Source organism: Rhinolophus sinicus, linkage group LG12 (assembly GCF_036562045.2).
Source record: "Rhinolophus sinicus isolate RSC01 linkage group LG12, ASM3656204v1, whole genome shotgun sequence".
Lineage (NCBI taxonomy): Eukaryota > Metazoa > Chordata > Mammalia > Chiroptera > Rhinolophidae > Rhinolophus > Rhinolophus sinicus.
In genome coordinates this window covers 22,911,673-22,932,473 of record NC_133761.1, presented here as the reverse complement: position 1 = coordinate 22,932,473, position 20,801 = coordinate 22,911,673, and the positions used below count along the sequence as shown (strand labels likewise).

Here is a 20,801-nt window from a genome sequence, read left to right as displayed (position 1 = left end):
GACATAGCTTAGATCATGGGATCGATGGGTGGATAAATAATGGATGTAGATGCTGAACTTGATCACTGCAATTTACTTTTAATACAGTTATTCTCCAGACTTTGCACTAATAATATTCATCATAGGGAACATGAGTTTTCATTGTATGTGGATTTAGGCCCACAGGACCATGGCTGGTGTGCTGGATACACATGCCAGAGAAGACTGTCCCTGTTTCATAGCATTGTGGCTCTGAACAAATCTTACGAAGTTTACTTCACTGGTACCAGTCCTCAGAATCTCCGGCTGATGTTGCTTAACACTGAGCATGACAAGGTGAGGCAAGACAGAAATAATTTCTTCCGTTATTGCCGTTGATTACTTGCACATATTTCTATCTGCTAAGGACTTTGTCTCCTCCCCTGTTCTTTTGAACACCATCAGCCTTACAGCTCATTTGCAAGGATCATCGGGTTCTACTGAAACTACTATTAGTCTAGGCCGTTTTCATCAGCCTGAGAGCACATATGAGTCCCAGCCACCTCTTCCCCATATGCACTTGATTCATATATAAGGCATGGCAGTGAGTCCTATGATTTGTGTGATTTGCAAACAAACCTGAATTTTTACATAAAAAGAGTGCACATCCAAAACTGGTCACTGGAATTATATATTTATTCTTCCTTGCTGCTATTATTTATATATGTCAAAAATATACCTTTTGAATTTACTGCAGAGATCACAGCATGTTAACTAAAATATCTTCAGTAATAGCCTTTGCTATAAACTGAACTCAGCTGGGATGAGTACCTTTATATGTACTATGTCAGTGGAAAAGAGTATAAGGCATGGCAGTAGTCCCATAACTTTGGTTTTCTTTTCTAAGAGTGTGAGACCTGCAAGTCTCAGAGTATTAGGAATCTGAAGAAACAATGCTAATGAGATGAAGCAGAGAGAAGTAACAAAGGGAGACATCGGCCCCTTTTCAGGGGACAGCAATCCTGACCTTTCAGTTGGAACCATTCTTGATTCTTCTCTTGTTTTTTCACAATCCTGTCCAATAATTCTGCAAATCCTGTTGAGTCTCCATTCAAAATATCAAGGATCTGACTACTTCTCACTATATCCACGGTTACCATCCAGTTTGAGCCAACATTAAGGCATTGCCTTCCAACTCCTCCTCCTGCTCTAGCTTCCCCCCCCTTTACTGTCGATTCTCACCTCCTTAGCCACAGAGATACCTTCAAAATATAAGTCAGATTAGGTCACCCCCTCTGCGCCAAACCCTGAAATAATTTCCCCCATGGTCTTTGTACAAGAGGCAGGGTCCTCACAAGGGCCTACAAGGCTGTATGAGAATCTACCCATCACTTAGTTCTCTGATTTCTGCTCGTCCAGCCACACTGGGCTCCATACTGTTCCTCAACACACCAGACATGCTATCATCTGGGCCTGTGTTTCAGATGTTGACTCTGCTTGGAACATTCTACCCTACAGGCTAACTTTCCCATCTCTTCAACTGCCATTTTCTCAATAGACCTACCCTGACCAGCCCTCCCCTCTGGGCTTACCCAATTACTCATACTCTGATCTCCCTTTTCTTTTTTTCCATAGCACTTATCACTTTCTAACATGCTTTATAGTTTACTTTTTATTATTTCTATTATTTATTGTCTCTCTCCTCACTCTAGAATGTAAGCTCAAACAGGGCAGGGACATTTGCGAGCTCCTAGATTAGTAGTGCCTGGGTCAGATAGGCACTCAATTTTTGAATGAAAGAAAATATTTTTAATTTTAAAAATAAGAATGTAACTACAAAGTAATGTGACTCTTAATATTTTGAGCCTCTGTAGACAATCTCAGAAGAAGATTCCAAAACTATGCATAGCTTATTAGATTCCTTATTAATTTGTCCCTGCCCTTGCAAAAACCAGTCAGTCTCCTTACTTTATGAATATATCTGATAGCATAAAATGTGAGGAATAGAAACATGAAAAGTGAACAAAATTGAATCAGAGAGGATAGTAATTTTGAGTGATTTTTATTAGTCTTACTACCAAAGTTTTCTCGAGCATTTTTTTCAACATTAACTAGCTACTTTTGTGTGGTTACCTTATACAGAGCACTGCTAAGTTCCCATTTCCCCTGCCCCTGGAGTTGAGAGTTTGTTTTGAACTCTGTTATCTTTTAAAGGAACCCTTTCTTTAATTTAGAGATTCTCCTCTAATAATTTTTCTTACATTATACTTTTCTACTGAGAATTAACAACTAAGAGTTAAGTTGTAACAACAGTATGAATGGTTGAATGCAAGTCCATTTAAAAATTTTAGTTCAACATTTATCCTAAATCCATAAAACTTAGATTTAATATTTTACAGGAGGTATTTATAGTTGGAAGACTTTTTTAAAGTGCTAAATTCTAAATATTCTGTTTCATCGTTCCCGTAAGACAACAAAATGTTGTTTATTTTTAACAGGCAGTTCTGGTAGGAATTTTTTTTTCCACACTTCAGCGCTTGGATGTCTATGTGAACAATACATTGGTCTGCCCCAAAAATACAGTGTGGAACTCCCAACAGAAACACTGTGAACTTAACAGACACCTGTACTCAGAAAAAGGTAATACACACTGTATGTGTACTTAATTACGTATAAAATTCTTTGTAATGTTTCATGATATTTTTACTTCCTTAGCCCTTGATGAATGCAGGAGAAAATAGTTTTCAGCCACAGTCCACGAAATATTAAGATGTTTTCATTATAACTTGTCTTTGAAGATGACTCCTGATGGAACTCTTATCTTTCTGCATATACACAGATAAAAGTTTTTTGTGTGTGATGGACATTCCTTTGCCCCTGGAAACATTTTCACTCTGTACATTTAGTTCAGTTATTTCTCTGTACACAAGAAATTTTGCTTAGAATTTTTATTCTATCTCTGCTTTACCTCTATTTCATAGAGATCAGAGCCTAAATCAATTGGCAGTCACCAAAGTATTGCCAAGAGAGCTAATGTAACATCAATACCATGAAGTAAATGTAATAAACTCTGGATGTAAATGAAATATATGTAAGAGGCTAAACTTACCCATTTAGTAATATTTGCAAAACTAGGATTTAACTACTCATTGAAGTATTTTTGTTAAACTGGGTACTAATAAGGTCAATACATTCCATTCCACATGTGCTACTTATCATTTTCGATGTGCCCCATAATTTTGGCTAACAATTACATAAATGTGTGCTGTGGATCGTAATATAAGCTAGATGTGAGAGTATGAATGGATAGCCCATATTCATTACCGTCTATGGAGAAAGTCCTATTGCTACTAATAATAGGAATAACTGATGTTTCCAGAGACATTACTATGTACCAGGCAGGCACTGTTCTACTGCAAGTGCTTTTTCTATAATTACTCATTATTACTATATCCCAATAATAACCCTGTTAGATAGGCTCAGATGAGTAAACAGAGAAATAAAGAGGTAAAATAATTTGCCAAGGTCTCTATCTTAGCTCAAGCTGCCATGGCAAAATACCATAAACTCAGTGGCTTAAAAACAGAAATTTATTTTCTCACCCTTCTGGAGGCTGCTAGCACAAGATCAGGGTGCCAGTATGGATGAGGTCTCGTGAGAGCTTTCCTCCTGGCTTGCAGGTGGCTTCCTTCTCACTGTGTCTTTCTTGAGAGAGAGAGAAAAAGAGAGAGAGAGAGAGAGAGAGAGAGAGAGAGAGAGAGAGCCCATGCACAAGCTCTCTATAAGGGCATCAATCCATCATGAAGTCCCCACCCTTATAACTTCATCTAAACCTAATTACCTCTCAAAGGCCACTCTTACATTGGGGGTTAGGGCTCCAAGACATGAATTTGGGGGGCCGGGGGGACACAATTCAGTCCATAGCAATATCAAAGCTGGCAAGGGCACAGCAAGGATTTGAACTCAGACTCTAGCTCTAGAACGCATGCACTTAACCGTTATGCTAGATTTCCTCCTAATAGACTGAATCAGGGTTATCATTTTTTACATATTTTTTATATCATTTGTATCGTATTATACAAATGACTGCACATATTTACAGCTTAATTTTCATAAATTTTAACTCTTTTTTTCAAACAACACTTTTTTAACAAGTACATTTAAATCAGGAAAGTAGAAACCATAATACCTCGACAGGCAGAATTTAATACAGGGAATTGGTTGTATAGATGTTGAAGGGATGAAAAAGTACCAAGGCCCTCTTATAGATTTTTTTCCTCATGAAATAACATTGCTTGTAAATGGACATTTTGCCTTGGCACTTGGGATATAAAATGACAGCCCTGTATTATGAATCCATACATATTTTTTAGATTACTCAAAGTGTTTTATTATTTTCTGTGTCTCTGCTTCCTTCCATTACTGTGAAGACATGAGAAAGTTATGTAGGATAAATAGCATATGCACTTCTAGCAGTAGCTTGAGAGCAGTTTCAATTTATAATACAAAAGCACATTCTTCAGATTCACAGAATGTTTAAACCAAAATGCATCCAGAATTTATCCTCGAAGGTATTAAATATGCAGTAATAATGAAATGGCTTCTTAATGCCATTGCTATAAATGTCCATTACATTCATAGGAAATGCCTTCTTCTTTCTAAAATTTTACTTTTTTTTCTTGGTAAGTTTCACTATGAAATGTGGTAAGAAGCTACATGTCTCATTCCAGTACTATTATACAGCTCAGCCTTCGTCAGGGATTAATGTGTGATAGTGGATATGTTACCTTTGAGACATTGTTGATACTCTGCTTTAAAAATCATATATATATATACACACACACACATTCATTCATTATATATATATATATATATATATGTAATGATCCCAATCACTTTTACAAAATTTATTTCCCTAGTAGAACTTGTTTTGCATGAACCAAAGATTTTTCAGGCTGAAATGTAAACCTGTTTCATTGGTGTAAGATCCTTCTGGGATGTTTTAATATGTACGTCATTTGTATTACATAATTTTGTCCTTGGTAAAACTAGAAGTACTGAATTGTAAAAGCTCCTCGAGATTTGGTATATAACACTGCATAAACTAGATGACTATAAAGTTAAATTTACATTTTTAAATTACCAAATGCCTTCGGTCAAGGCTTTAAAATTCCTAATATGAAAAAAGTATTACAAGCACAATATAAGTTACTTAGATTTCATGTGTACTGTGTCTACAGTATTTTTTTAAATAAGTTTAGTGTATAATGACTATTTTAAATTAAATTAATTTCTTCTTAAATTAATTTCTTTACAATTTTTTAAAAAAAAATTCATGTATAATGATTATTAATGTATTTATGGCATTATTTAAGTGATTGACTTTAATTTTGCTTGTCAGTTCTACAAGTGTTTTTATTTTTAATATTCATACTTTTTTTTTAATTAAAGTTTATTGGGGTGAGAACTGTTAGCAAGGTTACATAGATTTCAGGTGTACAATTCTGTAAAATATCATCTATGTATCACATTGTGTGTTCACCACCCAGAGTCAGTTCTCCTTCCATCACCATATATTTGATCAATATTCATACCCTCTTATGAAAGAATGATAATGTTGAACTTTTTCAGAATTTCCTAAATTTAAACAAATATTAAATACTACATGGTAATTGTTATCATATAAATATGTTTAACTGTGCTGTTTTGGCTTTTTTCCTTCATAGAGCAATTCCTTCCTAACCTGAATTCCACAGTCCTTGGTGAAAACTACTTTGATAGAACCTACCAAATGCTTTACCTTTTGGTTAAAGGAACTATACCTGTTGAAATCCACACCACTGCAGTCATATTTGTTTCTTTCCAATTACCTGCTGTCACAGAAGATGACTTTTATAGCTCTCACAATCTGGTTAGAAATCTTGCCTTGTTCCTAAAGATACCAAGTGACAAAATCCGTGTCAGCAAAGTAATAAGAAGGGAGAGTCTGCGGAAGAAGAGATCCGTGGGACTCACAGTTGAATTGGAGATTGCAGATCCTCCCCGTCAGTTCATAAGCAATGACACCACAGGTATGAAAAATAGGTATTTGAGATAGAGGAATGTAATTATCAAATTCACATCCGCAAACAACCCCATCAGGGCCTAGTAAGCCAGGCCTCCAGAAAATCCCACCCACCCCACATCCTGAACCCTGTAAGGGCCTACAGACCTTTCTCTCTGCTCTACTCCTATAATCCCAATGCATTTTGGAATTGTGAAGGAACTTTAGCCTCTGTTTTATTATTGTAACCATTAATAAATTCAACAAAAGGATTTGACCTAATATGAAAGAAGTGACCTTATAGCTGAGAAATTACGCATGAAAAGAGTCAGTCAATGGACAGATGGAGGTAGGGATGTCCGATGCTGAGGAAACAGTTGGTGAGAGTTTGGTGGATGAGAAGAACTAGAAAAAGTCCAATGTGTCTGCAGTAAAAGGAGCCAGGAAGGGCAAGCTGCTGGAGATGAGGTTGAAGGTCAGCAGGTGCCAGGTCATGGGAAACCAACAGCTCTCCTCTTTGTAAGCCAAAGAAGGACAGGGGATGTTTTCCTGAGGAAAAAGAATTGAACCTTGGAGATTCTGAGCACTGGAGTGGTGGGTTAGATTTCTGTAGTAAAGTAACAGATTTACCCTAACACATGCAAATATGCAAGAATACGTTCTAGTTCTGCTTCCTATGACTGATCTAATCAGCCTCACCAACCTTCACCCCTTTCTCTGTCCCTCACTCTTCATACCCTCATTTTCTAGGTATCAGATAAAAATCAGCTCACTGTTCCATAACAGGTGTCTTTGCTGGTTTAAATATTTCCTTAGGGTGACTCCTTTGGGGCATTTGAGTGAATATTCAGTCCTTCGCCTAACGTTCAGTGCTTCCTCTCTGTTCAAGTTGGTATGTGAACACCAAGGGGGCTTTCCTGACCTCAGGCCCTCATAGTATGCCCTCGTCTTCATAGTCTCTGCTGCAATATGGATGGTCTGTGCTCTGCACAAGCCTCTCTTGAGGTACAACTGAACTTTCCAAGTCTCCTGCTGCTAATCCCAACATGCTAATTCCCAACCATTATATTGTCTCCAGTGCTCAAAGCACAAGTACTCTCACCTAGGCTTTCCCTCTCTAGGAAGACGAGATCTAGGTTTGTCAGAGGAGGATCACTATCCAGCTGGTGAAGCCTAAAGGGCCTTCACTTGTACAAGTCCCAGGAGGTGCTTTAACTTTCAAGGCCCTGGGAGAAGGGTCCATTTAACAAAGTGGTCAGATCATTGAATGTTGTAAAAGTATAATTTTTCTGCATTCTTCTTTTTAAAGAAAGCTTCTAACTTGCATAAATTTCAGACTCAGAAAATCCATATCTGCCCTATCTGTCCCCACCTTTTTCATTAAACTCCCTGGCTCTCTTCATGTGTAAACCTGGGTACTGGGTGACATTCTCACCTCTGCCACTAGGGGTCATCATTCATTTTCCCCAGGAGGTTTGTTTAGGGGTGACGCTCTCTGTGTACCATATTGCCCTTCTGGAATTCTACCAGTGGGGCAGGCAGAAGGTTCTTCCCCTGTGGGCTAAGTCTGTGGAGAGGCATGCATGAGTGGAGGGACGTGTTGATCAAACTCTCTTTGTTGAAAGAAACAGGAAGCACAGGTTTGAGTTGTAACCAGATAGCCAAAGAAACTAAAATGTACTTCTTAAACGTGATCTAAATTTCCTCACACACAATTCTTCCCAGCCCATCCCCTTAAAGCAGTTCTATCTTGTTAGTCAGATTTATCCAGTTTGGTATAATAGCCTCAGAACATTGAGATAAGGGTGGGGAGAGGGACAGACCCATGGCATGTTTCCCAGACCTAAACTGGGGTAGGGTTTCAAGTCTCAAGGAAAGCCTACAACTTGTCATGGAGTGATAGCGCAGCAAAATATAGGGAAGTGACAAAAAGATGTGCATGTAATAGTACTGCTGGCTCTCCACAACCTTCACACAGTGTTGGGATACCCAGAAGTTCCCAGGTGTCCGAGAAAGGGGTATGTAAGTACTGAGGGGACCTCTGGATAAGCAGAGTCCTGAGGTCAGGAATGAGAGCTCTTCAAGTGAAGGTCTTTGGTTTCTAGGTGGCATCAACAGAATGGACTCCTTCATGGGTCAAATGGTCAGAGTACCTATTAACAGTGCAGGCCAGGTCAGACCGACTACTGGACCGGAAGCAAGTGAGGACAGGTGGTAGTAGTAGTGTATGGACACGGAGACTCCTTGTGCTGCTACCATTCGGTCACATGAGCCCTCAGACCTGGGAAGACGTCTTGGAGAAGAGTACGTAGAGGAAGTGGGGGGAGAGGGAGGAATCTGGAAGACTGAGCATTCATCTAGAAGAGTCTGAGTCAATCAAAAGAGACCTTTTAAATAGGAACTGAAATTCCCTAAGACTGTGATTTTCAAAATGTCGTGTGAGACCCGCTGCCCTAGGACATTGCTTCCTTCTTCCCGAGCCTTAATGGAAGAAACTCAGTGATCGGAGTCCTCAAGGCAGGACTCTGGATGTGGCAGATGCTGGATATCTAGGAACAAGGGGCTGGCAACACCTGCACTACACCAAAACATTCTTCTGGTTACCATTGGGTTTCAAAGATCACACTGACTACAGTGTATAGAATGGAGTGAAAGGGGAAAAGATAGATATAAGAAAGCCAGTTTAAAGCTCTTTTAGTAAGTCCACTGATGATGGCTTTCACTGGGATTTTGACAGTGGGGACAGATAGATTTAGAAATTGGTAATTGACTATATAGTATGAGGGAGAGGTGAAGGGGGAAGTAGAAGAAGGGATCAAGCAAAAGTTCCAGGATTCTGAAGGAGTTGAGGTGCCATTTCATAAGATAAGGAGCATTATGGGGATAGTAGATTTAAGAAGACCTGCCAAGCTAGAAAGAGAACAGAAACTACCTGCAGTGTTAAAAATAACCTTGAAAGTCATAAATGCCCAGAGCAAGTAACCATTTGTTAGTAATTTAACAAATTTAATAACTGGTAAATATACACACTGTAAATTTGATGATGCCAATTATTCTTCCGTGTCCAAACAACACTCTATTTTTTAAAAAATGATATGTGATGACAGACATGCATGATATTGCTTCACTTTTAAACAAAGAATGACATGGGGAAGTATTAACTTGAGACAGATTTTCTCACTAAGCTTTCATTCATTGTTCTTGTATTTTTTATTTGCCCTTGTTTTATTCTTTCATTCCATCTTAAAAACATATTCTACTGAGTTCTTAATTTTCCTGACATCATTAATATGATTTGTCATGTTTAGGTCATGTACAGTTAGAAAGCTGTAAAATTGTATAATGTGAGTAGAGCAGCACAAACATAAACGTAAGTGAAAAACTATCACTTGTTCTCACAATTTTATATTCTTATAATCCATATGTCATAATACTGTCTCCCTGTAGGTCAGATGCAATTATCTGAACTCCAAGAAATCACTGCTTCTCTTGGACAAGCTGTAATTTTAGGAAAAACCAGTAGTATCCTTGAATTGAATATCTCTTCCATGTCTATTACTAATCCTATCCCCAGCCCAAGTGATTCTGGCTGGATTAAGGTAAGAAAATGCAAGTAGAAAAATGCATTTTAACTATTTGATACATTGATGCTTATTTCTTATTTTAACTGTATTTCATGACAGTCATTTAGAGGGCATGTCTTTCTAATTTATTATTGGCCAATTTTTATGGTATCACTAAAATGATCAAGTAGTTGAAAAAGAAGCGTATCTAAAAAATTACTTCTTGGAATAAAATGTGCTTCCCTTTGAATATTTATAACCGTGCTTCATGAATTTGATCTAGAGGAAATATTGTAATAATAGTTGCACCTATTGAACGTATTTTTAAACAAACAAGGACCATTATACTTAGCCTGCCTGAAATGAGCCTGTTACTGAATGTCGTTTATCATGTGAAAACCACTTCATCACCTCATGACCGTTTACAGGTGACTTCCCAACCTGTGGAAAGGTTTGCATTTCCTGTTCATCACGTGGCCTTTGTGTCCTCGCTCTCAGTGATCACTCAGCCGGTGGCAGCACAGCTAGGACAGCCATTTTCTCAGCAGCCTTCAGTAAAGGCAGTAGATTCTGATGTAAGTTATACCTCAAAGCTTTATGTGAGCGAAAGGACTAAGCTATAAATGCCAGAGGGTGAGCCAGTCTCACTGATCCAGGTAACCTGAGGATTGCACTGCCCCTTGGAAGGTGGACTAATATGTATGGATAGCGTCTGTTACTGTTTTAAAACTGTTCCTTTTCCATGAACTTGCTCCAGTGCCCATATTTGTGAACTCTTTGTTCAGGAAAAGGACTTCTGCAGATTTTAAATTTGTAATGAGGCATTTTCAAAAATAAAATTTCACATATCTTAAAAAAAGAAGCATGGGGACAGGACAATTAGAACTCTCTACGATTTTTTCTTTAGGATAATTGTGTATCAGTTGGGATTACTTCACTGACTTTGACGGCCATACTAAAGGACTCTAATAATCACCAAATCAGTGGTCTTAGTGGAAATACAACAATTCCATTTAGAAGCTGTTGGGCCAACTACACGGACCTTACGCTTCTTAGAACAGGTGAGTACACTGTTCTGGATCCTCACATATATACCGATAAATAGGGACAATTACAATTGAACGAAGCATTCTGTAATACTCTGGTCAATAAATTATAGAAATCAGATTCCTATGAGTGTACTATACCTTATTTCAGAAAACATGCAGTCTAGCTTACAAAAATATATTTAATATGCAAAACAAAATAGAAATTAAAATAAGCAATTAAAGAAATTAAAACAGGTAATTTGAGGATATGCATCAAAATTACATCATGATTCATATTTGTGTATTTTTCCAAATTTTCACTAAATATGTGTGATTACATTTATAATAAGAAAAATTATTATATACATTTTCAAATTAAAGAAAAGAAAGGGTAAGATAGGCTCGCATCATTTTAATGTCCCATGCAGGAATTCAGAGTTGGTCTGGAAAGTGGTTCCTAGCATCTCTAGAAGCCAATGCAAAGGAGAAAACATAAGTATTCTCATGATTCACAGTGCCCATCACGATAAACCAGCTGCTGTGGAGAATTGTAATTTGCTCTGAGATCAGAACCAGTCCCCTGTGAGTCCTCATATAGTAGATCCAATGAATTAAGTGACATTTTCAACATTGTTACAGTAAATACAGTTATATCCTCCATAGTGATGTTTCTTATGTTATCTCCACATGGGGTGATGGTGTAACTCCAACTGGTAAAAGTCTTTCTACTAAGGCCAAAGGGTATGTCCAAAAAACATCTCCCTTGGTGATCGATTATATAGTATCTAAAAGAGTGAAATGGATAAACTGCTTATCCTTGATCTAGGCCTCCATTAATCAGTTTATCTTAATCTGGGGCCTTTTAAGATCTGTATAGGCCCTCACTGATGAAGAGTGTCATAGTGGCACTTCCTATTTCTTACCACTGTTTTCTCAAACACACACATGTACACATTAACGGTTAGAATAAAAGTCAAAATAAAGAGTAAAACAAGTAACAGAAATGCCAACATGAGTCAGATTTTTTTTCATAGTAACTAAATATCAAAAACTAAAATCATTCCAGAAGAATTTTTCCCCTCATTTTTGCTTTCGCATGCCTTGTTGAAGCTCTATCTATTCCAGACAGTTTGGTCTGCCAGCTGGGCTCCAATATCTCAGCCTACTGTCCTATGAGACTCAGATGGCAAAAAGTTCGACATTGTACCCATGGACAAGTACCCAGAGTATCCAACACGCTTGCTGGTTAAGGGCACAGCTGTATTCTTTAACAGTCAAGCTAAATGGTGGTCGGACTAGGACCCTTTTAAGGGACATGAGGCACCAGACAAGAATTCTGCCTGAAGAGAAGGTTGTCCACCTCCCCATGGAGGAGGACCCAAGAGGTACCCAGTGGCAAAGACCCATCCTGGAGACCAAGGTCTTCAAACTACGACTTCCAAATAGCAGTGTTCCATTCCAAGTAACCAGAATCACAGGAATGCTGAAGTAATAATAGAGGTTCTGACATTTTATTGTGATAATAAAATAGTACTCCTTTTGTACAGTAACTTTTCTTCCAAAGTTCAAAACTTTCCTCAGAGTGTCTATGCAGAAGAGCCATTGCTTCTAATTTATTTATTTGTTTGTTTGTGTATTTCTGACTTTCTATTTGTCTGCCTCTGTCTTGCTTTTTTTTTTTTCTCCACCAAGTGTAGGGTCTCATTTCCCTGGTTGTGTATAGTAAGGGAGGTCAAGTATAGTCATCTCTTCACTATCTTTAGGTCACTTATCCAGTTCTCAGATTAACCACTGTAAGATTGTAATAGTAACAAATCACATGTGAGAAAATTAACGAAGCATCTTTCTTATAACACTTTCTTGTAGGTCCCCCCACGATTGCTGCATTGTGGGAAATCCCCTTGCAGATTAGACTGTACCTGACAGCGTGGCAGCCAAGCACTCTTCTACTTATAGCTCAGTAAAGGGCAAAGCGGGGCCACCTGTGTATGTGTTGTGGTTTCTAACACAGAAAATGGGATGTGAGAATTAGGTGAGAAAAGAGTAAGACAAGAAGAAAATAAACAGCGGAGATTGCATCTTCGAGTAACCTGGATAAAAACAGTATTACTAATGGATAATAACATTTGAAACATGTTTATCTATCAACCTATGTGATCTATAGTGTTTGTTTCAATTTCTGTTACTACATAACAAGTCAGCCCCAAATCTAATGACTTAAAACAATAACCATTTCATCTGCTCACAATAAGGTGGGTTGGGGATTTGGGCAGGATGCACATCTCTGCTCCAGGATGTCTGAAGCTTCAGCTGGGATGGCTTCTTGGAGTCCTGGGCCTGGATTCTGGATTTTGTCTGGGTTCTTCAGTTCTCCTCAGCTGGCTTAGGCTTCCTCAACAGAACTGAAGGAGAAAAAACAAAAACCTAAATTCTTTACACATCGAAATCATTAAAAAAAAAATACACCTGCCATAAAAATTCAGTTTTTTTCAGAGTCAAAAGGAAAGAATGAAATACACCATTGTCATGGATGGTAACAGTGGTAGAAAAGTCTATAGAGCAACGCCCATCCATTTTGAAAGTTATAGAACACATTTCTATTGTTTGTGAAAACACAGTGTGGTCAAGATCTAATTAAATTCACTCCCTGAAAAAGAAAGGAAGAATAAAAACAAGTGACTTTTTTTTTTTTAGAAAAAGGTAACAGAAAACATAAACCAGAGAAACAAAAACTTCAGGATTGTACAAGTATTGCAAACTCTGTTCTGTGTGGTAACCATTAATGATAGCAGTAGTCCCAGAAGAAATTATGTCAAGGAAAAATATATTGGTTATCTCACATTCAAAACTGTGGAAATATTTAAAATGTGGATTAAAGAACATTTGGATGAGGTTTTTATGTTCCACTCTCCAAAGAGATCTAACAGGTGTTTCCTTAAGCTTGTGTACGTGGGGTAAGAAGGAAGGGTCACCATCTTGCCACACCAAAATAGCGTCTGACTTAGAGCAAATGTGGGAAATAGTTAAAAAATTGTTAAATCTAAGTGGAGGGCATATGAGTGTTTGTTGTACTATTCTTTCAACTCTTCTGGATGTTTGAAATTTTCAAAATAAAAAGTTCAGTATCCATCCCCTCTTCCCCAAACCAAGGCTGAGGCTTCTCCACTCCTCAGTCAAGTATACAAGGATCAAATAGAGATTCCTCACCTGCATCTCCTTTCCCTACTGTCCCTCATTTCAAACAGCCTCTATCCAGTCCTGGGCACTAGGAGGGAATCCCTAAGAAGCAGATAGTGATGCTACAGAAAGAAAATCTACCCCGAGTCCCCCTGCCCATAGTTGGTGGCAGATTGAACTCTTCGAACTGAGACCCTCTCTTCACTTGTTTATACTTCACTAATTTATTTGACTCAATTTCCGAAAATACTTTGTTAGGAATTACACGGTATTTTTAAGTCCATGACAACCCAACCGGAAGTGTATGAAAACAAAACAAATAATAAAGGGAAGTCAAAGACTATGATGATTTATTTTTTTCTAGGAAAAAACTATAAGATTGAATTTATCCTGGATGATGTTGCTTGGGTGGAATCCAGGCCTTTCAGCCTCCCAGCGCAGTCTGTCTCTAGCAGCAGTGGCAGTGCCAGTGGCAGCAGCAGTGGTGGCAGCAGTGGCAGCAGCAGCGGCAGCAGTAGCAGCAGCAGAGCATCAGCTGCGGGCACAGCTGCCCGGATAACAACACTAATTAGCTGTCTGATGGGAAGAGTGTTGCTCTTGGAAATATTTATGGCTGCAGTTTTGACTTTAAACGTAAATCTAGGTAAGCACAGTTCTATTTTTTTATATATGATGTACGTCTCCACGTACGTAAATGCGTACTAAGTAAAGACAGTGCACAACACTTGTGCATGGCACCTCTGTGGACACAGAGACATGGTCTCAGCCATTAGGAAGTAATGGCTTCAGTGGTAGAGACAAGAGAACCCTACAGGAAATGTTATTCCCTTTATGTGGTGGCCTAGCAGAATGGGGGAAAGAGAAGTCCACGTAATGCCAAGACTCTTCTTCAGTTACAAGGGGCAGAAGCTCCACTCAAACTGCTTTAGGCAGTCAAGTTAACTGAGAAGTTCAGAAGTAATGTGATTTCTGCCACAACTAGATCCAAGGACTCGTTCAGAACCAGTGTCACTCTATCTCTTGTCTCCATTCTCCTTGGTAGTAGATTCCCTCCCAGGCAGACACCTCCAACCCTGATGGCAAAGGTGCCATTAGCGTCTTCATGTTTACATTCTACCAGCCCAGCAGCTAAGTCCCAGCTCAGCTAAAGAGCAAACCTCTTTCCCAACACTTCTAGCAAAAGTCTTCAAGCTCTATCATGACCTGGCTTGGGTCACATGCCCATTCTTGAACTAACCACTGTGGCTACGGGGTGCTGTGTAATAGTGAGCCTGGCCTGGGTCACATGGAGTAAGGCGCCGAGAATGATGGAAGTGTGGTTTCACAAAGGGAAATCAAAGTACTACCGTGTTTCCCTAAAAATAAGACAAATAAGAGCTAGCCAGACCATCAGCTCTCATGTGTCTTTTGAAGGAAAAATTAATATAAGACCCGGTCTTCTTTTACTATAATGTAAGACCTGGTCTTATAAGATGCTCCAAAAGATGCGTTAGAGCTGCTTGTCTGGCTAGATCTGTATTTTTGGGGAAACACAGTAGTACCAGAAGAGTAATAAGAGGAAGAGGTCTCTCTGAGCCAGAAATACTGGAGACTACTGTTGATGTCACCCCATCAGCAGCACTTTACAGATGGGATTCTAAAAAATGAGTAAGATGTGGAAATGGAGGGAAAGGTGCTCCAGAAGAGCAAAGGAAAGAGTGGGAGTGAAGAAAGACATCTTCAAGTATACATATTCAGCACGAAATTGCTCATCATTCCCTTCCAAACTCACTTCTCTTCCTGCAGCCCTGTCTTAATGCCAGGGCCATGTTTCTGACCTCTCAGGCTGAGACTTCTTAAGACTTCTCCCTTTCCTTCAACCTCCACATCCCTTCAGGTGCTCTGGGGCATCTATGTCTATCCATAATGTCTCCTATCAGTCCTCCTTTAAAGTCTCGCTGCTCCACTTACAACCTTTTTAGTTCTCATTTGACCTGTTACAATAGCCTCCTGGATTCCTTGCTTCCAAACTCTACAATGCATTTCATTCTCCTTTCCCATGGTCTCCAATTATGCTTTGTTTATACCATTATCAAAGCCCTTGCTGTAGTGTACTTGTATTAAACTCGGATATATGCAAATCTATCTTCCTCACTAAATTGTGAGCACTTAGAAGATAACACTGCATGTTTTATGTAATATAGATGCTAAAAATGTTGTTTAATTGATTTTAAATGTTAAATAGAGAATAAGTCCTTCCCTCAGATTTAGGGGGAAATGTTGAGTAGGGACATTATAGGCAAATATAAAGAGCTTTGATTGGCAGATATTAATCACTTTACAATTAATCTAATGGGGACATGGTGGAGAGTTTCTGACAGATTAATGAAATGAAAGTATCATGTAAGAAATACTGATACGATTTAGGAAGATGAAAACAGTTCTGGAGATTGGTTGCACAACAATGTGAACATAATGCTACTGAACTGCCCAATTTAAAAAAATGGTTAAAATTTTATGTCATGTACATTTCACGATTAAAAAAAAGTCATCAGTATTGATCTACATAGAAACAATACAAATCTCCAGATATTAAAAAGATAATACATATTATAAGACACCATATATATATATATATATATATATATATATATATATATATATATATTGTTGTTGTTGTTGCTTTATGTCAGACGGATAATGTCTGAATTATATTCTTATGTTTGAATAAGAATCAAAATTATAAAAAGGATTTAGGAAGAATTTGAGATTGGGTAATAATTTAGAAATATTCTGAAGTATTTCAAGTAGTAAAACCAAGACTAGATTTTAAATTTAAATATAAATAAGCAGCATCTAGGGACACAACAAGGCTGGTTCTGAGTAGCAGAACAAATGGTCGGCTGGGGCTTCAGGAACAGTGATCAAATAGGAAGGAATAATCCTTTCTTCCCTCCTATGGCAGAAACTAATTAGAAGCCAGTTGTCAAGGGAGAAGCATGGTCTGAAGAGACCCAGGCCTGGTCTTTAATAGCTGAATATGTCAGGGTAGGTTTGGAGCTGAGGGACAATATAACCAGCACACAAAGTATTGTATTTTTATGCCAGTTTTCTTGTCTCTAGAATTCTAATAAAAGTAACAGTTGCCTATTTTATAATAGTGTGACAGGTATTGCTTAAGTTCATTTCTTTCTTCTCAGAATATTAAAATGTAAGGTATAAATACTGTTTTGGCTGCTCGCTCGTGGGCCATGAAAGAATTCACGAGGCAGGTAGAAATATAGAAGGAAGATTTATTAAAGTAAGAGAAGGGTCAACTGGACAGAGTCTGCTGGAAACTACTGCCTCTAGTCTTTGTTTCTTCTCAAGTTTTATATTTTCTAATCAGGATGTAAATTGCTTTGGCCTGTAGTGGAGTTTTCTATTGAGTTGGCTTGGCTTTGTCAGTTGGGGAAGGAGAAGGTACAGTTAAACTGGTTATCACAACCTTGCATATGTTATGTAAATTTAAATTGGAGTGAGGCATGGATCCCAGTCAGCTGCAAAACCCCTCCCAAGTCACAGGGCCAGCACTGGGCCTAAGTAAATAGGAACCTTAAATCTAGTATGCATAGTAAATGTATGGGAAACAGTCATTAAGGTTTGCTGGAGAGGAGGCAAAGAGGAAAAAAACTTTCTAAAAGTTCCAAGCTAAATTACAGTTGTTAAATTGAATTATACCAGAGGTCCAAATCTCAAAATGGAAGATTTTGTGCCACCTTTCCAATCCTCCCGTTTCATGAAATACTGTTTGTTTCCTCATTCAATATATTATTTTCTAATTATCTTCATTGACTTTCATCCTACTTGTTCCTGGCAACTTTGGGATTTAACGCAATTCAAAAAAATTCTATATTTATGTCATTAGTAAATGATATTGTTCCTGGCATTTTTTAGGACATTTTTCTAGAAAACAAAGTTAGTTCACAGCTTCTTCTTTGCTACTAAATGATCTGTCATTCTTTAATTAAGATACAAGATGATTTAAACACCATTGTCTTAATCCATTCGGGCTTCTGTTATATAACAATATAACACCACAGACTGGGTGGCTTATAAACAACAGAAATTATCCCTCACAATTCCGAAGGCAGGAAGTCTGAGATCAGGGGACCTGCAATGTCAGCTGAAGGCCTACTGCTGGGTCACAGACTTCTCACTATCCTCACCTGGTAGAAGAGGGAGGGAGTCTGCGGGGACTCTTTTATAAGGACACTAATCCCATTCATGAGGGCTCCACCCTCCCGACCTAAGCACCTCCCAAATACTCTACCTCCAAATACCATCACATTGGGCATTAAGCTTTCAACATTTGAATTTGGGGAGGACACTTTCAGACTATTGCAACCATTAATGAAATGAAATGCTCGTGTTTTTTTTTAAATATAACTTTGCATTCTAAATTAATAATATTTTACTTTTAAGAGAGTCGTGAAGTTCCGCTAAATAAAATGACAAAAATTGAATGTGAAAAATACAATGTATAAACACCACCATTCTCCCTCCACTGCTCCACAGAGGAGTACATTATTGATTTTCACATTAAATTGGTAAACTTTGAAATACTAATTTTTACACACACTACTTTTGCCCTATTAACCATACTAGACAAGTTAAAATTAATAAAACGTATTTTAAGTCACACTCTATGTTACTACTACTTTAAAAAAATATATTTGTATGTTTTTTTGCTTTCCAGGAAGCAACTGAAGTGCTGCTCTGAAGAACAGGATGAAAACAAATATATAAGAACTGGTCATTTAGTAGTTATTTTGTTGCCCAACAAGAAAAAGTCTATAGCAAAAATGTATGCTAAAAATATTTTTATAATATATAAACTGTATTAATTAGCTTTAATTATAAAAAAATCAAATTTCTTCAAAATATAAATTTCTTTCGATTCCTTATATGTGTACGTACTTATTTCATTAAAAAAACCTTTAGATATTTTTTATTTAGAAGCAGATATGCCACCTCCAAGTTGCTATACCTGCAAATCATAGAATCCTTTAAATAGTAGAAAGAGCTTGTCTAGTTATGACGTACCCTCTTTAGATCAATCAGCGGGCAAGTGTTTTAAATTTTTGTATGTATTGAGGGATCTGACTTCCTCTATCTATTCATGAGACTGATTTCCAATGATCTAAGCCATTCTAATTTCTAAGGATTTGGGGGAAATGAGATTGTTTTAGACCTTTTTCAGACTAAGTTGCTGTTTTTCAAATCCACAGTAATCCCGGGAATTTAGGGTTGTCCTGGATTTCTGAGCCTGCCAAACACTGGCCAGTCTGGAACAAGCTTTTTGAACAAGTCCAAACTGTCTATGCTTACTCCTTCCTCCCACTCAAAACTGCCACTCAACCCCAGGCGACAGCAGAAGAGACACTTAGTTTTGAAAGGATAAACTAGGGAATGCAAAAAAAGCCACAGCTTAATGTAGCTAAATTAACCACAAGCTCTCACACCATAAAATTTGTACTTTTTACTCAGGAAATTCTAAAGGGCATGCTTAATTTGGAGGAAGCACTCCCAATAAAGGCATTGTAATCATGTTCAGGGCAAGTAGAGTGGTACTCACAAAAGTTACCTACTGGCAAGTGACACTCAGGAAGCATTAGAAACAGCTGAGAGAAATCAGTGACGTCCAGACGTTTTTCTTCTGTATACCATCACCTAGTATATTTACCTCATGTCATTGTTGATCTTGCTTAACAGAAAACTTATAAACACGTATCAGGTGGTGAATCTAAGCATCTTTGGATATATTTGGCATTTCATTCAATCAAACAAACATCTATTTAGCATTTACTAGATACCAGGCACTCTGGTGAGAAGACTATAAAGAGTAAGACGCCGTCTCTACCTTCCAAGAGTTTAGAGGGTAGCTGGGGAAGTAATAGTTGAAATAGGAAATACTGATATAATATGGTGTTGAGAGAGAGAGAGAGAAGTGTAGGGTGCTCGAGGGGCATAGAAGAGCATCCTGTGAGGAAAGAGATGGATGAGGGACAGCTTCCAGAAGATGATGACGTCTGAGATGAATGTGGAGGAAGAAAGCATGAGAATTGCGAAGAAGTCCCAGCAGAAGGTGTGGTGTCGAGCACGAAGGCTGAAACACCACTAGACAGCGAGTTCTTCAAGGTAGGGGCTCTCCCTTACTCAGCATTTTTCCTGCCATCTAACAAAACGTCTGGTACTAGGAGATGCTGATTCACCGTTTAGTGGATGAATGAAGCATCGAGTGTAGGGAAATCAACAAGTGGTCTGATGTTACTGGTGCAGTAATATGACATGAGGAAAGGTAAAGAAAGGCTGGAAGGGGAGGAGAGTAGTCTTCTGTGCCACGTTCCCAGAGGGGCTTGGATTTATTCTGTAGGTCCTAGGGGTGCAGTTTTAACCATATGTTAAAACACAAGTTTTGGCCAGGACTAATTATAAAGGGAGGTACCAAACAGAAATTTAAAACTTTTTAAGTAAGTAGTCTAAAAAGAGTAGATCAAAGGGTTTCTGAAGAGCAATCCTTTGAGATGGCTATGCTGGGAGGCCCCCCACACAAAGGGGAGAGAGTGAAGGTACGAGACACCAATGCCCAGTCAACAGAAAAGGACTTGAATTAGCCCCCAAGGAAAGCTTAGCAGGTTTGGGGCGCGCAAGTAATTGGTGTGGGAGTCCTAACTGCCTAATCAGAGAGCAGGTGGCTGAAGCAGCCGGTGGCAGCCAAGCCTAGGGCTGCAGTTTAAGAAGTAACGGCATCCCCTAGTTTGTAGGGGAAAGAATGTACAAGTGTGTCCCTCACACTGGATGTGGGCTATGTGTGCGTGTGTGACAGAGACAGAGGAGTGGGAGAGAGAGTTCCCTAGCAAAGGAAGTCTGAGGTCTTATCCTCAGACCTCAGGAGGGATGCCTAGAAGGGAAGCAGATTGCAGGCAAAGGAAACTTTGAGGGTGTCACTGAAAGTCTAAGGGCTACAGGTAAAGTTCTAGCAAACAGCTAGAATAGAAATAGTCTCAATTT

At 38.4% G+C, this 20,801-nt stretch overlaps 1 protein-coding gene across 1 annotated transcript in view; it reads left to right on the top strand.

Annotated features, from left to right (window-relative positions):
- PKHD1L1 (PKHD1 like 1) overlaps positions 1–18,694 on the top strand; it is a 151,101-nt gene extending 132,407 nt beyond the window's left edge. The window contains exons 71-78 of the mRNA XM_019750644.2: positions 158–315; positions 2,457–2,598; positions 5,685–6,029; positions 9,449–9,600; positions 9,993–10,139; positions 10,472–10,625; positions 14,134–14,412; positions 18,487–18,694. Of these exons, the coding sequence (XP_019606203.2) occupies positions 158–315; positions 2,457–2,598; positions 5,685–6,029; positions 9,449–9,600; positions 9,993–10,139; positions 10,472–10,625; positions 14,134–14,412; positions 18,487–18,497 (1,388 nt within the window). The 3' untranslated portion in view covers positions 18,498–18,694. The remainder of the gene's footprint in view (positions 1–157; positions 316–2,456; positions 2,599–5,684; positions 6,030–9,448; positions 9,601–9,992; positions 10,140–10,471; positions 10,626–14,133; positions 14,413–18,486) is intronic.
- The last annotated feature ends 2,107 nt before the right edge of the window (positions 18,695–20,801 follow it).